The sequence below is a fragment of the Miscanthus floridulus genome, chromosome 4 (assembly GCF_019320115.1).
Source record: "Miscanthus floridulus cultivar M001 chromosome 4, ASM1932011v1, whole genome shotgun sequence".
NCBI lineage: Eukaryota > Viridiplantae > Streptophyta > Magnoliopsida > Poales > Poaceae > Miscanthus > Miscanthus floridulus.
Window position 1 is genome coordinate 17,184,614 of NC_089583.1, and position 23,008 is coordinate 17,207,621.

The 23,008-nt window shown below is 45.8% G+C and overlaps 1 protein-coding gene across 1 annotated transcript; it reads right to left on the minus strand.

Moving 5' to 3' along the window:
- Window positions 1–16,585: 16,585 nt before the first annotated feature.
- Window positions 16,586–22,700, minus strand: LOC136549484 (protein SEEDLING PLASTID DEVELOPMENT 1-like). Its single transcript, XM_066540786.1, has 9 exons — window positions 21,954–22,700; window positions 21,430–21,644; window positions 21,115–21,265; window positions 20,804–20,995; window positions 20,340–20,502; window positions 19,894–20,195; window positions 19,475–19,651; window positions 19,226–19,384; window positions 16,586–17,092 (listed from the first exon to the last, which is right to left on the minus strand). The coding sequence occupies exons 1-9, from the start codon at window positions 22,386–22,388 to the stop codon at window positions 16,790–16,792; spliced, it is 2,097 nt and encodes a 698-aa protein (XP_066396883.1). The 5' UTR covers window positions 22,389–22,700; the 3' UTR covers window positions 16,586–16,789.
- Between the last annotated feature and the right edge of the window lie 308 nt (window positions 22,701–23,008).

A 23,008-nucleotide genomic window follows, 5' to 3' on the forward strand; every position in this document is an offset into this window, starting at 1 on the left:
TGATCTCAACGGTCAAGTGATGACCGGACGCAGCTGCTCAAACTGACCGGCCGCAGCAACCCCAGCGTCCGGTCGTTTCTAGTAAGGAACCAGTCGCGACCGGGCGCGTCCAGTCGGTCATGATCGGACACAGTGTCAGCGTCCAGTCCTTCCCCAACTCTTCTGTGTCGCCTACATCACTGTACATCAGCCTGACCGGATGCACCCTGCCAGCGTCCAGTCACTTCCAGCGCCAACATCCGATCGAAGACCGACTCCTGCATGCTCTCTGCCGCCACTGACCGGATGCAGGACCCCAGCGTCCGGTCACCATGTGACCAGCGTCCGGTCCACTCTGAGAGACCCTGTCTTTTCTGTATAGGGCACCGGTGGCACCGTTGGACTGTCCGCACTCTAGGGGCGGACACTCCGCCGGTGGAGTTTCGAACCCTTCTTGCCTCCGTTTCATCGCCGAGTTGATCCACATCAACTCCAACTTCATCTCCTTTGTAAATGTGCCAACACCACCAAGTGTACACCATCATGTGTATGTGTGTTAGCATTTTCACAATCATTTTCCAAAGGATTAGCCACTCAACTTGCCACGCCACTCAATCCTAGTGATGATGCAAAGTTAGATCACTCGAGTGACACTAGATGACCGATATGCAAACAAGTTTGCCCCTCTTGATAGTACGGCCATCTATCCTAAACCTGGTCATCAACTTCTCTACACACCTATGACCGGTGAAATGAAATGCCCTAAGTTATACCTTTGCCTTGCGCATTCCATTCCATCTCCTCCAATGTCGATGCAACACATGCACCAACATGATCAACAATGATATGATCCACTTCATCTCATCATGTGATCATATTGGTTCATCGATCTTGACTTCACTTGCTTTTCACCATTGCCTTCGTCCATCGGCGTCAAGTCTTGCTCAAGCTTCACCGCCACACGGTCCATCGCTCCAAAGCCTCCGACTTGCCCTTCACGCTTGCAACCGGTCCATCAAGCCAAGTCTTGTCTTGATCTTCTCCACCTTGATCACATTACTCAATGTCATGTCTCATGTGCAATGAGCTCCTTCATCATCACATGTGTGAGCTTTGCAACATCTCCAAGCCATTTTCACCTTCATGGCATATGTTGCTCACACACATGTACCTGTGGACTAATCACCTGTGTATCTCATATAAACATAATTAGTCCACCTAGGTTATCACTCAATTACCAAAACCACACAAGGACCTTTCAAAACCTTGAAGCTTGAACATTAATGTTAAATGTTTGGTGGTGAAGCTAGGAACTAAACCACCATAGATAGCTGCAAGACGAAGTTCCCAAGGTCAAGCTTATGACTATAAACAAAGCACTGCCAGGAGATACCCCGGATTATCATGAAAATATATATATATATATAATCATAAAAAAGACATTATTATAAAAAAACCCAACTTTCCTTTTTAATAAAAGCAAGAACATGTCAGGATAGTATGCACCTTTGGGTATTTTTGTGTGCTAACCCTTTTAGGTTAAGAACAAGAAGAAGAAGGGACAAACGATGCGCGAGAACATGGGAGTTGTAAAAACTAAACGCATTGATGCCCTTTAGCGACGAACACACTCAAAAAGAGGCCTTGATCTTGCACACTTGACTTTTACACAAAAATCCATGTGTGAGGGAGGATGGTGAAAATCTCACCACAAGTTCCATGCGCAAAGGCCATTTTGGTTAAAAAGGAAAAAAAGTACTGACAACTCTGTCTTGCTGAAAAAAATAAATATAAAAAAAGAGAAAGAAGAAAGTTGAAAAAATGATATAGAGAAAAGAAAAAAAGAAGAAGAGAGAGAAGGAGCATCCTCCTCTTCTAGACCTTTGCTATCACTAAGGTCTATGGTCCATACACACTAGTTGTACGTGTGGTCTAGCCTTGGTGATAACCTAAAGTGAACCATGTACAAGACGCCGCCGTAGCAGCCTAAAAGTTCCCATCCATATATGCGGCCGGTAAGTATACTCAGGTATGCAAAGATAAATAAAAATGTTCACCAACACCTTTTACTCATGTTTATCTCCATGTCAATATAGCCTAATCATAAAAATTCATACTCTTTTTTGTTTATGTCATATGCTCTGGTTTGGGTGTAATCGATATCAATACATCTATATGCTTTTTAAATTAAGCATGGTGGTTAGGTTAAAATAGCATTCTTTAATCAAAATTTGGCATGTTGTTGAAATTTGATTAATGAACTTAGAGTATTACTTTCATAAACAATAAAAGTAATCTACTATGGAGATAAAACAAGGCTATGTTTATTTTTGCAAAACTTTACCTTAGTCTTGTTTATGCTAAATGATAAAAAGTTGGCTAAACACACAAAATAAAGTAAACAAATTATAATAATAGTAATAGTAATAATAAATAACAAAAATAAAAGTAATAACAATTTTAATAAAATCAAGGCTTCCCGGTGTTTCAACTGGTAGAGCTCTTGTCTGATTCTTTTTGTTCTTCTTTGTTAAATAAAAAGCAGGTACAACAATAAGTGTGGGGGAGATCTCTCAAGCAAGAAGAACACACATTCGAGATCTCCCACCAGCACGTTGCACAAACATCGACTGATCCAACATGCAGAAGGACAGGACAAATGGCTATAGAAAGGATTGGTTGAACCTCTGGTTTAGCCAAACCACCTCTGATCCCCTCAGCTCCTTCTTCCTCTTCAACCGATGGTTTGTGCAACACTACCCTCAACTCTCTTCAATCTTGAGTTTTGAACAAACATAAATCACTAAAATTAAACTCAATTTATCCCTGCTATCTCCTCCTGATGAACAATGCCCCTATGCAATTTTATAAACCACACTTCGTTTAAAATTTTGAGAAGTGACATGTTCATAACATGTTTAAGATAGAAGCTTGCATAAAATTTGTTCTATATATATACACTTATGCTTGTGGAAAAATATTCTAATAGGATAATCATGTTGACTAAGTTGTTGTGAAGTGTGACATAGTTCTGACTAAGAAATCCTACCATTTCTATTCAAAGTACTTGGAGAATTTATTTTCATAAAAATGCTATAAACCCATAGTATCACATACTCCTCATTTGGTAAATAATTCCTACCAAAGCCAAATGTCACATCTTGTAAGTTTCAAGCCTTCTACATAAGCTGCTTGTTATTGTATTGAGTTTGGCCAAGTCTTGTTGGTCCTTGTTGAGAGATTTATCATACTCCCAAGATCAAGATTACGTACACTCCACATACACTTGTTGCTCCTACACTAGGAGTACGCAAATACATACTTCCATCCAGATCCACTAAAAATTCTGCCCCTACACTAGGGGTAGACAAGAATATGTTTGTTAGAAAAATACTCCATGCTCTAAAAGATAGTGATCTCTCCCTAATATGTGGTCTAAAAAAAGAGAGAGAGACATGAGCTATACATAAGTTTGAAAAAAAATATGAACACATGAAGGTTTATGTACAAAAGAAAAAAATGATGAGCACATGAAGGATCATGTATTGAAAAAAGAGAAGAAGGAAGAAAGATAGCCATGTTTCAAAGCAATAAGTTATAAGAGATCATATCTACAAAAGGAGTACGGTTTCAATTTACCATTTTTCCACACACATGCACGTCTTGATCTAAGAGTATGACACTTCTCTCCTCAGATCCTCAATTTGACTTTACAACATATGCAATACAAGTATGCTACATTGTTTATCCCTACCTAAAGCTCCACATAAACCTTTTTAGAAGTAGGAGAAAACAAAAGAAGGCAAAACTATGCTATGCCTTGCTGAGGAGTTATACACCATTGAGTGATTTGAGAGTGTCATTTGAGGAGTATAAAGTGAACTATGCTTTTTCTTGAGAAAACTTCGAAAACTTAGAGTTGCTGAGATGTGAAATTTGGAAGATGACTTTGTTTCAAGAACTGTTTCGCTTTTCAACAATCCAAGGAAACATGTTAGCTAAAGCCACATATCCCACTTGTGTAGGGAATGTGTTGGAATAACTTTTATGTAAGCCATATATCTTAGGATGTTATGCTCATGATTACTTTTATCTCTCAACTTTGCTCGAGGACAAGCAAACGGGTAAGTGTGGGGAAGCTTGCTGGCGGTGCTTAACTCACATTTTTAACTGCCAACTTTCATATAAAAACTACTAAAATAACACCAAGCTTAGAAATAGGGCTTTAGAACTAACAATCTCCATAAGTTTTGGTGTTTGACCATTTATAGGAGGGCATTTATGGAATACATGGAAAACACATTCAAAGTGTGCAAAGAAACAAAGCATGACATCATATTGCGCAAAGCAAAAGAGCCCAAGGGGGGAAAGGCCTACTACCAAGCCAAATTAGGGCCAAGCATATGGAGAAAAAGGGCCCATACCCAAACCAAACGATCTCCAAATGGCGTGAAACTTTACAAGCAAGGCCCACACATCCCTAGAGGCCCACTAGACAAAACTTGGGCCAGTACGACGTCTCCAGGGGGCCACTGACCCATGGGGGTGGCCACCCCCCTATAGGCTCGCATCGGGCCCAACCTTGACCAGGTGCTTCTTACCACCTCTCTAAGGTCGGTTGCGGCGGGGATCTCCTAAAAATAACTGAGCAAACCGCGCTTGGGATGCTATAAAAGGAGGGGGGAAGGCTCCCATTCTACACACAACACACCAAGGAAGAGCACTCCACTTTTGGGCAACACTCTAAGGGCTTAGGCCCTAGTAGCTAGCTAGAGTTGTAAGGAAGAGATGTGTGCAAGAGCTCGGGGATGCGCCGGACTTATCGGTGTCTCCCCAACTTGTACCTCAACGAGCATCCTTACTTCAACGGGTTCTCCCGCTAAGTGAGTGTTTGTGGTTCTTTTGGTTATAAAGTCTTTGATTAGTTAAGCTTTGCTCTTACTTGTTTGCAGGATCGTCGTTTGTCCTCATGACGGATACTCTAGTAGAGGGCCCTGATAAAGATGGATAACACTGCGCACGCTAGAGTAGTAACCAATAGCAAAGACGTGGTATCAAGCTAGAGGTTACCTTCATTTACTTCGTGTCCCACGCACTAGTACAGAAACAAGTTATACTCCTGGTTGGGAAACCCCTTCAATCCCGGTTTCCCAACCGGGAGCACGAATCCAGGACTAAAGGGCCCCTCCTTTAGTCCCGGTTTCTCGCCCGGGGCTAAAGGTCCCAGTTGGTAATACCAACCGGGGCTAAAGAGGCCTCCCGGCCTGGCCACGTGGGCCGGCCCTTTAGTCCCGATTAGTATTACCAACCGGGACTAAAGGTTTTCTTTTTTTTTGTTTCTATTTTCAATTGATGATTCGTTTTGGTTTTCGAATAGGTTTTCGAATACGCATTCTACGCTGCTAATAATATACGTATTCTACATGCTTATAATGTTCGAACATTTTGTACAAACTAAAGTATGAAACTGACGTATATATTACATGCATATACATATATTGTATGTTATTTTATGTACATATAATATGTATATATATATATTACAAATAAAGCTTGCATTGTATATTCTATCATATCATTGGGATAACAAATTCACTACATCTGGTTTGGCTTCCATATTTCGTTCATGTCATTGTAGAACTCACCGGCGGGGTTTAAGACCTGGTCATTAAGAAATCCTGCTATGGTCTCTTGAATTGCTTTCAGTTGGTCACGTCGTATGACTTTTTCCTTCAACCATAGAGTGTTCAATAAAAGTTAAAGGAAAAGTATTAATATATATATATATATATATGTTGGTCACGTGATTACTTATATATATGAGCAATAAAAGAAATTGTGAATATATGAATATATTTATATAACATACTTTGAGGATCTCTTCAGGAGTTCTTTTTGAGTACGCCATGATGAACTCGCAAATATAGTATCCGCAGTAGTTGGTCCCCTGTTCTTGCCTCAGAACCCACTTTTACGAGAAGCATCTTCTTTTGGATTTTCAGTAACCCCCCAAATCCCTTGTTAGATACACCATTCTTTGCCTTCCATTGCAGCAATTCCAGTGTGGTATCCAACTTTTTCTGCCCCGCATCACAAGTTGGGTATAGCAATTTCTTGTGATCCTCTAGCATGCGCTCGAACTTGATCTTCTCTTTTTTACTTTCGCATTCTCTTTGTGCGTCACGAATGGCCTAACCAAGATCATCAGCGGGCCCATCTTCTGCCCCTACCTCTTCTTCAGCTTTCCCCATTGCAGTATCATTGAAGGTACCATATTCAGCAATAATGTCATCATCGTCCCATTATTCTTCTTCATCTTCTTCCATTACAACCTCGGTTTCTTCGTACTTCGTCCAACAAATATAGTTTGGCATGAAATCCGACTTCAACAAGTGTGAATGAAGACTCCTTGAGCTAGCATATTCCTTTAAATTCTTACATATGGCACATGGGCAGCACATGAAACCATCGCGTTTGTTTGCCTCGGCCACACGTAAGAAAGAATGCACGCCCTCAATGAACTCTTAGGAGCGGCGATCAGCATTGTACATACAATGTCGGCTCATCTGCATTACATGACATACATACCGTATTAAAACCTAAAACATAATTAGTTAATTATACGACATGCATGCCACCACACAAGGTATTAATTTATGAAAGTCTCGCTACAATGTAGACAATCCCAACTACCACTAAAAAAACTAAAGCTAAAATGCACTTCAGCAGCATAAGGATTTCGCGACCAATTCCAACTAAAATAGAGGCGTTTGTTCAACATCTATGGGCTTCTTCCGCAGGATCACTGCCTCATCAGCCGCCGTAACCGCCTGTGCAAGAGAGTTTTGCACGTGTTCAACATACTCTTCCTCCCAGTACCAGCCTGAACATCCAGTACCAGCCTGAATCCCACTGAAATTAAAACAAAAAATTAGAACTTTAATCACAATCATTATGAAAATAAGTATAAATTAACCATAATCATCAAATACGATAAAATAACTCACATTGTGATCCGGACACTTGCAGAAGATACGACCCTTGTTGGGACACTCCTTCCTCACCCGGTACTCCATCACAATCGTCTCCTCACACTTGCCGCATGCAATGAGAGGGAAGTCCAGCCTCAGTCGCTTTGGAACCTGATGAGAGGCCGAGGACCCGGAAGCAGTTGCCATCTACTCTCTATACTCATTTTTAATATAATATAAATTTCTCATTTTATAAACAAATAAAATTAAAAAAAACTCTAAAATTCTATATATCTCTAAACCATGAAGTGTGCTATGCATGCTAGAAATGAAAACTGAATACTAGTTTTGAATAACTACTTTAACCTTCCTTCATCCAAATATGCAAACTTTAAAGTGATTTTGAGCTTAAATGGCTTACAAATAAAAAAAATCTACCATAAAAAACCATATATATCTAGTCCACAAAATGAGATATGCTACTAATGAAACATGAGAGTATAAAGTTGGTAACCTTTAGAACCGAAGAATCGATGGAGGAATCGAAGAAATCTTGTGATTACCGGCGATGAGGAAGAAGAGAGGCCGACGATGAAGCAAGAACACTGAGCTCGAAGTGGCTCGGGCTCGGGGAGGAAGAAGGGGTATATAGGAAGGGATCTTTAGTTCCGGTTGGAGACAACAACCGGGACTAAAGGTCCATTTCTAGTCCCGGACGAAGCCTCGAGCTGGGAGTAGACTTTTACTCCCGGTTGGAGGGATCAACCGGGAGTAAAAGTTAACCTTTAGTCCTGGTTGGTAGCTCCAACCGGGACAAAAGGTCCCCTGCATGAAAAGCCTACCGCGGTAGCCGTTGGGCAGAGACTTTTAGTCCCTGTTGGAGCTACCAACCGGGACTAAAGGTTTCTCTAGTCCCGGGCGCGAAAAATACCGGGACTAAAGCCAAATTTTGAAGTTGATCAAAAGTCGTTTCTCTACTAGTGACGGTTGAGGGGTAGGCAGCAGGTGGTGACAACCATGTCCGTCCCTTATAATCCCCCACGTTTGGGTTCGACGTAGAGCTACAGGCGGTCCTCAGCTGGCAGACCAAGTGTGATACGATGCCCGAAGTGAGCAAGTAGAAGTAGAGTTTATCGATCCAATAAACCATAAATCCATAGGAATCCATCTCTACCCTTTCCAACTTTACCCTTTGTGTTGTCCTTAAACGAATTAGAAGAAGTATCTTCGTTCCCTATAAAATATATGATACTCAGAATATTTTCTGGTGAAAGCTACAACGGTAATTCCGTGTGCTTACGGATTAATTCTGTAGACGTTAAGAAATACCAACAGTAGATCACAAGCAATAATTTGACTGCTTATTTTCAAGCGCCAAACTCCGAGAAGTAGAGAACATATGGAACGATGCACTCGTATCCATGTCCAATAGTTCAGAGATCGCGCACTTCGCCTTACTATCCATGTGATATGATATCAGCTTCCGGTCCCAGTGCTGAACAAGAAAAACCAAACTGTGATCTGGATGAATTCCAACAACATTGTAGCGAGGCAGATGGCAATTCCTTTTCCCAAACTTCAAAAAGCTTACAGTATCCTTCAGGACCCATTGTTGTCTGTCATAGTCCTGGAGAACCCAGATTAATAATCTTTCCCGGAACCGTTTTCCACGACCAGAACCAATTTTTTGGTTCATGGCAGATGTAATGCAAGCACCCTTGGGACTGCCCAATATAATGAGAGAACACTTAATCCCAGCCTGCACGTGCCCGACATGGTAGAGAGAAAATCTTCTGTATGTTCCCTTCCACATCTACCACAGCTAGCTGATCCTTTCCCGAATATAATATCAGGTGTAGCATGCCATTAACATAGGCATTGGGAAAATGAGGTACTATGTACAGGGAACGGTAATCCCAGTCACATTTGTTGTGACTCCATGCCTGAGTTTCTGATGAGTAGACCACAGGGTGGTGGCCCAACTTCTGACAGAACTGAACCAAGTGGAAGTGCGAAGAGGCGCCTGGATCGAAAAGCAAATAGGTCAGACACATATTGCTTAGTGGCAGGGTTGCACACAATATAGCTGTCTCAAATGTCCAAATTGCAGTCAACCACAAAGAGGAGGAGGCCATTGCAGCAATGCAAGAGCATGATTTTCTCAATGCTACCCAGCTCAGTCAGAAAGGAGAAGTCCACGGGACGCACAGATGTACCCAATGCATCGACGAAGAGGCTTTTACATGTATGCCATTAAGAAAGTTTGTAATTACAAATAAGTCATTAAAAAAATTGACCGCACACGAGTGCTATCGTTCTGAACTTCTTTGCTCTCCGAGCCATTCCGTCGGTGTTCTGTTCGTTTTCACCGTTTGAGAGTCCTGACAAGTGGGTCCGGCCAGTCAAAACGTCCATAATACCCCTCTCATCCCTATCCTCTCTCTCTCTCTTCTCGTGCGTGCGGCCGGGGCGGAGCTCGCCCGCGCCCACGCCCACGGCGGCTGGCTGGGGCCGAGCTCGCCCGCGCGCGCCCGCGACGGCCGGGGCGGAGCTCGTTCGCGCCCGTGCCCGCGGCGGCTGGCCGGGGTGGAGCTCGTTCGCGCGCGCCCACGGCGGCCGCGGCGGAGCTCCCCCGCGCGCCGCGCCCAAGCTCGCGGAGGCCGGAGCTCCGCCCGGCGCGGACTTGAGCGGAGGAGGAGATGCCGGACGACGAGGAGCAGGCGGTGGCAGGGGCGAGGGCAGGGGCGCCGAGCGGGGACTGGAGCACGGACTCGAGGAGCAGCTGGCAGCCCCCATCGGGCGCGGCGCAGACGCCTAGGCAGGGGACGACGTGCGGGGACCGGAGCGCGGACAGGATGCCCCCCTCGCGTCGTAGGTGCTCGGCCGCCGCCATCCCCGCGGGCGCGGACTTGACCGCGAAGAGCGCGCCCGAGGCTTCGTCGGCGGCGAGCGACACCACCGCGCCCGACGCGCCGCGGCCGAGCTGCGGACGCGGCGTCCCCAGCTCGCACGTACATGCCCAGCAGCACGGTGGCCACGTATGGTTCGCCGGAGAGCGCCAGCTTCACGGCATACCCGTGCAGCGCGCGCCCGACCGCGAGGCCGCTGCAAGCCGGAAGGGAGGCTGAGAGGGTGTGCGCGGTGGGGAGGAGGCCGTGGGGGGACAGCAGCATCTCGGAGAGGAGCGCCAACGCCGCGTGGTGGAGGCCCCGAGAGGAGTGCGCGTGGATGGCTGAGGTGTAGAAGACGACGGTCGGATCGGGCGTGCGACGCAACAGCGCCACGACGAGGTCCAGGCGGCCGGACGCGGCGTACGCGCGCTGGAGACGGAAGGCCACAGCTTTGTCCTGGTCCACGCCGGCGCGCACCGCTGCGGCGTGGAGCTCTGAGGCGCGGTCCGCCGTGAGGGCGCCATGTTGGACACTGTCGTGAGGCCGAGAGTTTGAGAGAGAGAGGACATGGATAAGAGGGGTATTATGGACGTTTTTACTGACCGGACTCACTTGTCAGGACTCCCAAACGGTAAAAACGAACAGAACACCGACGGAATGGCTCGGAGAGCAAAGAAGTTCAGATCAATAACACTCGCGGTCAATTTTTTTAATGGCTTATGTAATTACAAATTTTCTTAATAGCATACGTGTAAAAGGCTCATCGACGAAACCATAGCCTCTTGCTGTCGCTGCCATCAGCGCTGCAGTCTTCGCCATCTCCGTCATCACTGTCGCAGTCATCGCCATCTCCGTCATAGCTGTCGTAGTCATCGCCGCAGCTATCACACTTACAATGCTCTTGGACGAACATTAAGAAGAATCCTTCTAGGGTCTGGGGTAGCTTCTTGCGGTGGTGGGGATCGGCGATGAGGTCGCGCCAGGCCTTGGACACGCACTTGAAGCGGCAGAAGGACTTTGGCAGGGACGCGGGAGAGGATCTCCATCAGGGGGTCGTCGGGGAGCCCGGACGCCGCCGCCTCCGTGTCGCGTCTCCTCTTGGGGCATTCCATGCCACCGAGAGCAAGCTACAGAACACGGATCGATGGGCGAAAGATGCGAGGCGCGAGCGAGAGATACAACAGCAACAGGGGAGGCTGGGGTCGACGGCGGCGGCGCAGGCCGGTGCCGATGAACTGAAATCGAGTTGGGACATTGGGGACTTTATTTATAGCCCTATGCAGGACCGCAGCTGGAGGCTGGGCATTTGGCCTGGGCCCTGGGCCGCATACTTTTTTTTTTTTGCAATTCTGGGCCGCATACTCTGCTTTGTACAATTGCACTCCTGTTACTGCTATTCTCTCCCGTGCCGGCCCTAGGGGAAAGGCATGGGGGTGTGACGGCCGACGCCCAGACGGGGGAGGGGCTCAAGCCTAGGTATACAACACCAGACCCTATAATCCATTAGGCATTAGTAAACTAATGAGAAGAGAGGCACAGAACTGACCTTGTGGCCCAAAAAGACAACATCAACCTTTCTTTCCTAGTTTCCCTTCCTCGCGGCCCTCGGGCAGAGAGGAGGCGAGGAGCCACGCTGCACACAGCACACTCTGATCGTGAGTTCACGATGTGCCGACGCACGCACGTGGAGCTGGACTACCAGAGACACGGACACGGCGCATGACGGTGGCGACCAAGAAGGGCTCCACGACGACGGCATCTTGATTCTTATCTTCTTACGAATTGCGATCGATGATCAATTGTTTAGGCCTAAGGTTTTTTTTTCTTTTTTCTTTTTAATCTAAATTAATTATTTGTATAGTATTCTAGACTTGTAGTACTTTATACTCATATAGTCATATTTTTCTTCTAATTTAGATGTTAGAATCTTAGAATGTTACCTAAGAAACATTTGTTGGGGCTGAGAAAAGAAAACAAATATATTACTTTTTTAATATATATTGTTCCTCGATAATTATCAGACATGTATAAATATATTGTTTTTTTAATCTATATTGTTCCTTGATAATTATCAGACATGTTAAATTAAAAAAATATTATTAGATTTGCTTTTGCTTTGCATGTAAAATTAGCACATATATATTATAAGATTTTATACATGGTCTAGAGGGGCTGTTGCAACGAGTTTGCCAGAGGGCCCTCAAGATCCTAGGATCGGCACTGATTCTCTTCAAAGCTGAATCTTGATAATATTCTATCACAGTTCCAAAAGATCCATTTCTTTGAAACACAGGATTGCCAAATCCTTTGAAACTTGTTAAAGAGCAATTCCCTGTAATATAGTCAATTATCCGCATGTTGAGGTGGCACCTTCACTTAGGACGTGTTTGGATGGTGGCTTGAGCCAGGCAACTGCATCCCAAGGCCTGACGAAATCGATGGCCTGGATTTGCTGTCTAGACCAGGCAGTTTTGCCAGGGTATCAAGCAAACAGATCCTTAATGTATCGTTTTGGAGAGTTCTTGTCGGAAGACAAACTGACTGCTTGGAATAACCTAGTAGCTAAATTAGTTGAGGTTCAACTTTCTAATAAAAGGACTATTTTTACTACATAAACACGGTCATTTCATTAATAATTCATATGGAAGTTGAAGTTACCTCTGAAGATGAAGATTTTCATTTGTGGTCTTCAGAAGAGTGTGATTTTAACTAAAGACAATTTAACTAGCAGGAATTTATCAGGTAGTCAGAATTGTTGTTCACCTCTTTTTTTGGAGGACACCATCTATTTATTTATATAATTGTTCACATAGCTTGGGTTAACCCCACCTCGATCCATAGTTCTCATGCTTGGAAATTGGTTAACCAGCATTGCTCAAAAGGAATGTTTTTTAATTTTTGTGTGGGTTGCTGCCATTATTTAGGCGATTTAGTGTACCCATAATGATCTTATTTTTTGGAAAGGACGTGTGACTTTCCTTTGTGCAGGCTATCTTCAGAAGAAGATATCGGACAATAATTCAATGATCATATCAATCAATCAGTCCTTAAGCATTAGCTAGGCTCAGGTATTTTGATGTAAGGAGCAACATGACATTAGCCTAGATAAATATACACTAATAGAAAAGTAAAACTAATCAGAAGGTGAACAAAGTAGGCTTCAATGTTCAGAATTCATTGCATTACAATATATCCTTTTGGGCTTATATATGTATACATGAAAAAAAGAGAGTATATATTATTGTATTCCTATGGAAGTGCTCAGAGAGGTTAGATCCTTTTATATGGCTGTCTAAAATCATAGTTGCATCACGGTACTTAAAGGCTGATACTCCTATATGCATAGATAAATGGAAATATTCAGCTATCAAAGCTTAAATCTGAATCAATGGGCTCTCGGCTGAAGAAATATTCTGCTACGATAGCGCATATCTTGAAATGAAGTTCATATCTTTTCTTTATTTGATTGACACTGTTTTCTATATGTATATTACCCAAAAAAATCGTAGTATTCCAGTGTATTCATGGATCGGATATAAAATATATCTTTATATCTCTTTTTTCATATAATATATATATATACCTAAAAAGCACTCGACGTATTCAGGTGAAAACATTTTTTTGACCCCTATAATAAATATAATCGCAAAAAGAAAAGACCCTATAAATATGAGGCCCGGAGGAAGCAGCTCCCTGCATTCGCTTACTTCCAATCTCTCTCTCCCCAACATTTCGTTCAACATGATGAAGTGCGGCGACGGCGGCCGCGGCGTGCGGTACCTGATGATGCCCATCCTATTCATCGTCCTCATCTGGTGGACAGAGCAATGCCTACCAAGTGTGCCTGTACGTACTCCCTCCGTATCGCAATTAGAAGTCGTTTAGGATAGGATTACGCTTACCAAGGAGTGCCAAAGAGTGATTAATTAGGGGGAGTTTTCTCTCTTTGCTTTTATTAAATAGGACTACGGGTGTCTCCTATACAACAATTCCTCATAGTCCGAATGGTAAGCGATCTGCGGACAGAGGCTGGAGGTCCAGCGTTCGAATCCCTTGGCCGCATTATTTTTTTGGACGCTCTCGCATGCACGCTGGTTGCGCGCTATGCCGCGCGAATTTTTTCAGTTGCCGCGTGTGTAGACTTTTTCGTTCACTCTTTGTTTCGCCTGGGCGTGTTTTTTTGTTCGTTTGGCGCTAAGCGCTCAGCAGGTCGAACGGTTCAGCTGCCTGCAGTATTAAAACGCCGGCGAGAGCTCCAGCATCGCTGACGTGACGACCTTCGCTGCCTCCTGCGACTCCGACGTGATGGAGTCCGGCACCATCGTCTCCATCTCCGAGGACAGCGAGGCATCCATCGACGCGGCGTGCGGTGAACGGCGAGCGCGCAAACGGCGAGCGCGCGAACGGCGAGCGGCGTGCGGCGTGAGGTGGAGATGGTGTGCGGTGGCGGCAGCCGCGCGTGCGGTTGGCCTATTGACGCCGCGAGGGAAGCCAAGGGATGGATCGGGCTCTTAACGCGCGGCGCGGGATGCGAAGCGCGAGCTCTTAACGCGCGGCGAGGGATACGAAGCGCAAGGGGTAGTATCGTCCAAACTTTAAGTTGGAGGCCAGAAAGACTTCTAATCGCTCAGATCCGTCCGTGGCCAGAACGACCGCTATTTGCGATACGGAGGGAGTACGTCATCATATCTTTCTTGTGTTTTCTCAGCCTCCTTGTCATTATATACGTGCATGCATTACCGATCTTGAATTCTTGAGGTCTTGTTTGAATATTGTCGGATTCACCTTAAACCACATGTGTTGGTGTGGATCAAGGTAAAATTTAGTCGTAAACACATATATAGATTGATGTGAATCTAACTATGTCCTAACAAGGCCTGATGAATATATAAAAAAATGTTGGATCGGATCAGGTCATCAAGTCGCACACGAGGCCGCAACACAAGGGAGCTACGCAGACGACGCAATAACTTCAGTCGACGCTAGCACCATGGACTCCACATCTAGAGATGACAATAATACTAAGGTCTACCTGAAATTTTGCACCGAGAATTATTGTAAATTCAAGATATGCTACTGCTGCCAGATGGATCGACCGCATCCTCTTTGTTACTACACGCGGGAGGAGTGCAAGGCGGCATGCCCCGCGTGCAACCCTCGGTGTCCACCGCTGGAGAATAACCCAGATCTGCCAACGAACGCTACCTTATTGTAATAATAATAATAATAATAAAGGTGTTATTAGATGATCTTAAAAAGAATCGTCACACTATTGCTGCTCGTTTGACCTTATAATATAATAATAATATGTTCCTTTGAAAAACTTCTGTTCCAAATAGGTCTAAAAAGGTGCTATTCTATCCGCGCATATGGTGAACTGTGCTATATTAAAAAAAAACTCTATCCACTGCCTCCTCTTTCTTCACAATGACCCGTGCAGTCGGATCTCACTGTGCATTGCTCCGTCCGTCTACCCGTCTGCCAGGGTTTGTTGAAAACGCATGCTGTAAGCGTATGTTTTAGATGTTTCAAAGGTATGTCGCAAGTGTTTTATATGGATGTTACAAAAGTGTTGCATACGTTGTACACATATGTTGCAAGTGTTTGTTCTCATGTTTCATCTGTTTTTCAGACTTATGTTGCTAGTGTGTTTATCTGCATGTTACATATATTTCATACATATGTTGCAAGCATTTTTATCTGAATGTTGTATATTTTTGCAATGGTTTTGAAGTGTTTTCAGGAATTTTTACAAGTGTTTCAGATGCATGTTTTAAGTGTTTTATCTGTCTTTAGCGTATGTTGCATGTGTTGTATCTGGATGTTTCAAAGTAGATCGAGATGTTGCACATGTTGCAATGGCGCTGGGGGCTGACGAACAATGGCCTACCGCAGGGCTTTGGCTCCTTCCTCGCGCGGTGCGCATCGCCCTCTCCTCTCCCTCCCCTCCCCTCCCTTCCCTTCTCTCCATCTTGACGCGGCAGTTCAAGCTCGGCGCGCCCTGACGAGCGCGATGCCCGCGTAGGTTGTGGCCCGACGAGCGCGCGGAGGTGGTGGCCCCGGGTGGGCCGACGGCGGCGCGATGCCCGTGTGGTAGCCCCGCAGCAAGCTAAGGTCCATGCCGTCCACTCGTTACGCGCGAGAAACAGAGCAGCCGTGGGCTTTCATCCAGACGTCCCGGCGCTAGTCCTCCCAATAAAATAAAATAATACCAACCATCAGATACATCATCGGTATGATGGATACAATAGGAAGATTTGCTCGAGGACGCTGTACAAAAAAGCATAATCCCAATACTGAAAAATTAAATAATGACAACACTACAAATAATTAGTACTGTACTACTTAGCGCTAGGACCGAGCAAGGTACACAATAACATAAATGCACAATGACTTCCGTCAAGCAATATAAGTTCACTTGAATTCAGACCATTAGGATTAGGATATCATAGATGTTATATATAAACAACACAAGATTGACATTATTAGATTAATTATGAATAATACTTTCACACCATATACTTTTTTAAACTTGAGATAATATAACTTTAGAGATATTGGTAGTCAAAGTTTAAAAGGTTTGACTTAACGACAAACGTAGATTGACTTATATTTGTGATCCAAAGAGTATTTAATTGCCCCTTGGCTGGGAAGCAGTAGAGTGGATGCCAAACCAAAACAAACACAATAATAACAGTAGAGTGGAAGCAGTAGAGTCAGACATGCCAACATAAGCATGTGAGCTGACCTGGCTAAGACTCCAGAAATGAGCGGATTTTATTCCAGCAAAAGAATGCAAGGCAATTACAGTTAGCTTTGCTCTTTCGCTTCTTCAACATTCAACAATATCTACAACACTGCACAATGCTGTACAATAAGAACAACAATGAGGGGGCAGGAATGATGTACATTTTCGAGAGTGGTGATCAGACGGTCAATCTAGACAGGTCACTTTGGCAGAAAGGGCAGCCGAGAAAAACTTGAGCCGCCGCCATTCTCACTGACGATCAAATCTGATCCGGTTTGCTTAGTGGGCTTTGATACTCCATTGTCTTTACTAGAACCCTTCTTGGTTATTTTCACGGGGAGAATCTGTAACCTTGAATTGGAGTCACTTCCAAAGGTTTCAGCAAGTAACTGGTAGCTCTCTACGAGCTCCAGCTGCCGAGCAACTATTTCTGAACATCTTGGGAGGAGCTCAACCGGCTCCCCGCCTGGAATAACAATGTACTCGATTGCAAGCCAAGCCTCCTGCATGTGTACAGAGTACAATGTAATTGTTATGTGACAACGCTAGTTTGGTGTTTAGAAACAGATATACACAGACATCAATATTATATTAAGAGTTAAATACACCAGCGGCCCTCGAATTTGTAAACGTGTGTCACATAGGTCCATGAACTTGAAAAATGCATTTCTGACTCCCTAAACTTGTTAACTGGTTCATCACATGTCCATACCAGCCATGCTGGCATTTTTATCTGACGTGGCATGCACTGTAGCGCTGACTGTGTCCGCCACTTTGCATTTAACCCCTTATCTATCTTAGCCTCGTTCATTTGCATAAAAAAGGACATACTCGTGCGCCGGACCTTCCTCCTCTACGCATCGGCCCGATCCGCCTCGCCAACGCCGGCGCCATCGGGGTCATAGGTCAAAGGAATATTCCTGATCGTCAATCATGCTTCCTATGGGTAGCGCGCCAGCGCCGCAGCAGCACGCCGGCACAGCGGCGCAGCGGCAGCATCCCGTCCGTCTCCCTCTGGCCTTTGTCCCGTTGTTCGCCTGTTTCCATGCCGACGGCCGTCCTGCCCCGCTGCACGCACGGGCAGCACGGCAGCGGCAGTCTCCGCCGTCTAGTCGTCTGCCGAACAACACGGTGGCCAGTGGGCAGCACCCTGGCCGGCTGGCCCCTTGTCCTGAGTCCTGACCGTTGCCCGTCGGCTATGCACATGCCACGCAGGAGATCGGGAGGGGACGAGCCGATGCCCGGTGGCCGGCGAGGGGTGAGCCACAGTTCACGTAGGGCGGGAGGCGACAGAAGAGGAGAGGGATGGCTAGAGGGAGCCGGCACGCCAGCGCGGCCAGCCACAGCGACCAAGCCAGCCCGTGCCCGATGCGACGCTTTGGAGTCAGGGGAGCTCTGCGCGATGCCACAACTGCCGACTGCGCCTTTCTTCTTTCCCAAAAAGGCTAAGGCCTTATGGGGTTGGCCTGCCAAGACGGAAGAAGCCCCTAAGCCCGATACCCATACGCATACCCACCGGACCACCAAGCGGCCAAGCCAGAACTCAGCGAGCGCGCCATCGACGTGGTCTTCTTCCACCTCGCGCCGGTCGGATTCCAGGGCTTCCAGGACTTCTAGCCTCGTGAGCCGATGACCGTGGTCTCGCAGCCAGCGCCAACCATGCTACGGCCTGCGCTACTAGCTAGCACCGCCCGCAGCCTATAGCCTTCGCGAGCAGCCCTCGTGGACCAATGGACGAGTATCGTTTGTTGTGGATGTAACATGGCCTTCGCTCCTCAGTGACTCAGCGAGCCAGCGCCTTCTCTGTCCATGTCCACATGCTGGCAGGAGAAGGGAGATGGTCCGCTCTCTTCTCTTTCTTGGCAGCGCAACCGGCAAGGCGACGACGGCCATGGCTGTGGTGGGGCGGAGTTTGTCAAGGTGCGCGTAGCGTGTGGGGTGGCGGCACGAGTGGCCCTGCGGGCAGCGCAGACAGTGAGACAGAGAAGGCCATGTCACGGCCACCGACAAGGCTACATGCGGCCACTCAGGCGACGCTACTTGTTAGCACGTGCAGCATGGTCAGCGTTGGCTGTGTGGCCACGATCGCCTGCTCACATGGCCAGAGCAAGGGCGGCACCTTCGAGTGCGGCCTTTTCTTTTATGCAAATGAACGAGGCTAAGATAGACGAGGGGTTAAATGCAAAGTGGCAGACACAGTCAGCGCTACATTAGCGTGCCACGTCAGATAAAAATGCCAGCATGGCTGGTATGGACCTGTGGTGAACCAGTTAACAAGTTTAGGGACTTAGAAATGCATTTTCTAAGTTTATGGACCTATGTGACACACGTTTACAAATTCGAGGACCGCTGGTATATTTAACTCTTATATTAATGTATTGGCAGAATATCAGAAGTCATAGTATGATCATAGCATGTAAAAACCCATTCTCATCGTGGACATGGAATCATTCGTATGAATAAGATCATCCGTGTAGTCAACATTTCATAGTGATTGAAGGAAAAAATTAAATGAGAAAATAATGTTCAATCAGGAAGAGAAATTATATTACTAACAAAAGACAGTCAATTTTGCAACTAAAACATAAAATCATTTGAGTTATCTTTCAGAGGCAAGTATGTGGTAAACTGATTACCTCCAAAGCATCAATTTCCTCCAAAGATGGCTTACGTATCGGAGCATCATCCTCAATCTCTATCTCGCCCTCCATAACCTTAGGTTGCTTACTTGATGATCTGTTGTCCCTTCCAACAATCATTCTGATAGCCTTAACTATTTGAGCCATCGTATTAGTCTGCCATTTACAATATATAATAAAAAGAAGTATGTTAATGCAAGCATAATCAGCAGTAGATAGCACAAAATCAATGTATCGTGTGATAACCTTAACAACAAATATGGGAAGCTTGTGGTATTTGGCAACATTGTGAATCCAAGGATTCTGCTTCATTTCAGAACTTGATGCAAGAATCACATCGGCTGCTCCGATGTCATCTGTTACATCTAGTTCATTATCAAATCCCATCACTGTTGCTACTTGCAATATATCAGCTTCTGATATCTGGCAGCAGGAAATAGAAATGCCATGAGCATTTTGTTTCTTCGTTACATTTATATTAATGGCAAAAATAAAATACTGCATGACTTGTTTGAGAATAAAATAGGTACTCAAAAATTAGTGTTCTCTGTTATTGAGGAATATATCATAAATAAAATCCAAGGCAGCTTATGTGTTAGGTTACTAAACTGAGGACTAAAACAAAAGTAAAACCAAGACTTCATGTTTTCCATCTCTTCATTTACCTGGTATGTGTATACACGGACTAGAGACTTTCCAGGCACAGATTTCTTCCCTTTTGCTTTCCTTCTGTAAACAAAATCATCACCAAAATTATCATCCGATGGCATACTCTTGATTTTTGTTTGCCTGGAGGCAGCAAAATGCTCACTTAAGTCGCTTTCTGATGATATTGACTTGGTGACCATATCTTCCCGATATAGTGGCAGTGATTCTATTTCATACTCTCTATCAGGTATCACCAACGGCATTTCTGATTCCGTAGACTTATTATGCATCTTGCGAGCTTCAAACTTAGGTGGCTTCCCTGTAGCAGAGAGTATAAAATTAAGTGAGTTAAAGGGCATAGAAATAAAGTTCAGACCTTCAGAAGCCTGAAGATGTCAATGACTCCTAATAATTGAGGTGCTGACCCATGAGGTTTAAAATTGCTAAATAGTTGGGAAGTTACCTGCAAGAATAGCATCCACTGTGGCATCTAACTTGTGATGGACTCGACATTCAGTTTTGGATATCATCTCAACAGCGCATGAAAATGTAGGGGGTCCTTTTCTCTCGAGAATGGTTTTCTGGACTTTCCGCTTTTTTGCTTCCTCGTCACCAAGAGTCACACTCTACATAAGAAACCTCAGATTAATATTTCCACAAACAAAATACTGAAGCGATTGAGTTGATATAAGGTAAAATGCCAATAGGGCTCCACAATTGTAATCCAGTTTAAAAAGGAAAATATGATGAAGTAGGTAAACTGGGATCACCGCTGCTGCTTAGAATATAAACCAAATTAAAATCTACTATGTGAAGCTTCAACACAAAGTAATTGACTGTGGCACTTTAATGTCCCTTCAGAAGGTTGCTAAGTTCCAGCAGCATGCAAATGCATTGGGTAAAGAGTAATAGAGGAAGAAAATGCACCTCAATACCACCAACGAGCATTTGCAAACAAGGATTTTTAATTATGCTCTCGATTGTCACCCCGTGAGCAGTTCCAACTAGTTGAACACCTCTCTGAGCAATAGTGCTAGCTGCCATTGCCTCAAGTTCTGTACCAATCTCATCGATAACAATTACTTCTGGCATGTGATTTTCAACTGCTTCAATCATTACCTGCAGAAAACAAAGTTTCCTTTGTTTCACCACACTTGAGAGTGAAGTTTTTAAGAAAAGGCTCGAGAACTCCTAAGCAAATAATTGAATTATATCAATGAATAACTTTGAGGACCTACGTTGTGCTGCATAGTAACTTTGGGAACTTGCATTCTCCTAGCACATCCAATGCCAGAGTGAGGTACATCCCCATCACCTCCTATTTCATTAGATGTGTCCACTATGATCACGCGTTTCTTACCTTCATCTGCCAAAATTCTAGCTATTTCCCTGTATTTTTTAAAAGCATCATCATTCATTAGCATCACATTACAGTACTCATCAAACAATCTTTGATCTATAGATTATAATACCAAATTATTGAATTTGACTGCCATTACATGGAACCATCTGCTGATCTGGAGAAGCGACATGAATATTAGGTGTTGTTGTACCTGATCAGAGTGGTTTTCCCAACTCCAGGAGGTCCAATCACTAATATTGAACCACCGCTCACCACTAGGTCACGGATCATCTCTGCACTGCCAGATATAGCTCGACCGACACGGCAAGTGAGCCCTATGATTTGCGCTTTCCGGTTCCTGATAGCGCTGATCCGGTGCAACGAGTGATTGATCCCAGATCGGTTGTCCTCGGAGAAGTCACCTACCTGCAAACCAGCACCAATCTTCCAAATAAGCAAAACAGAGACTCCACAAGCGGAACAGAGTCCACAATGGTTGGCCTAAAGCTACTTCGAGCAGATAGGGGCCAGTCATAGCAATAGCATGCATCGTGATCTAGCGTTCACCCACTAAGAAAGCAACCAGTCCATTTGAAGATGCTCCAGAGGCACTAGCACGCCGCCAGGCAGAGAAAATCTAGTAGTTTATTTGGGGATCGGGGGGCGGCAAAAGTAACAAGTACCATGGTGTAACGCCGAGTGAGAATTAAATCAGCTCGTGCCTCGTGCAGCTACCTTGGCGACGGCCTGGCGGAGGTCATCGGCAGTGACGACCTGGTCGGAGATGACCCAGTCCCCGGACGGGAACCGCGCGATGGGGCGGCGGCCGAGGTCCATGACGACCTCGACGAGGTCCCGCACCTCCTGGTGCAGCGCCAGCCCGCGCAGCATCCTCGCGGGCACCACCTCCAGGAACGCCTCCAGCTCGCCCCGCGCCCCGGGCGCCGCCGCCGCGGTCGCATCAGGCGCGGGCAGCTGGGCGGCGGCGCCCCGTGACGGCGCGCACAGCCGGTCCCCGGAGGGCCGGCGCACGGGCGGCTGCTGCTGAGGGACCGCCGCGGCGCGGGGGCGCGCCCAGCTCCCCCGCGCGCGCCGCCGCGGCGAGGCGCGGCACGCCGGGCGCGCGCGGAGCGGGGACGGGGACGGGGACGGGTTGAGCGCCCGGAGCATGGCGCCGGTCGGCTAGTGACGGCGCAGAGGAAGGTAGGGAGGTAGCTGGGTAACTTGGGGAGGCGGGAAATGGCGCGCGTGGGTTATATGTACAGGGGTGGGATATTTCGTCGAACAGATGGCGCGCAGGGGCCGCGGGGAGGAGGTGTGGAAGACGAGAGGGAATCGGAGGAAGGAAGATTCGGTGGGAGTGCTGCCTGCGACCGCGAGCGAACTGGAGGTCTGGAGCATAGAGCTCCAATGGCGGGGACGTGAGGGACTCTTCTCGGCGGTTAACGACCGCGCACTCCGCCATAGGCGCGGCTTATGATGGACCACCACCACACTACTTCTGTTCCTAGTCTTTTGGAGATAGGAGGCCTCTATTTTGCTCACATGATTTTTGTTTTTTAAGGTAAAATTAGGCCTGGTTTACTTCCAAAAAATTTTCACCCCAAACTATCACATCGAATCTTACGGTACATGCATGGAGTATTAAATATAGACAAAAATAAAAATTAATTGCACAGTTTGGTTGGAAATCGCGAGACGAATGTTTTAAGACTAATTAGTCCATGATTAGCCATAATTGCTACAGTACTAACATGCGTTAATGATGGATTAATTAGACTTAATAAATT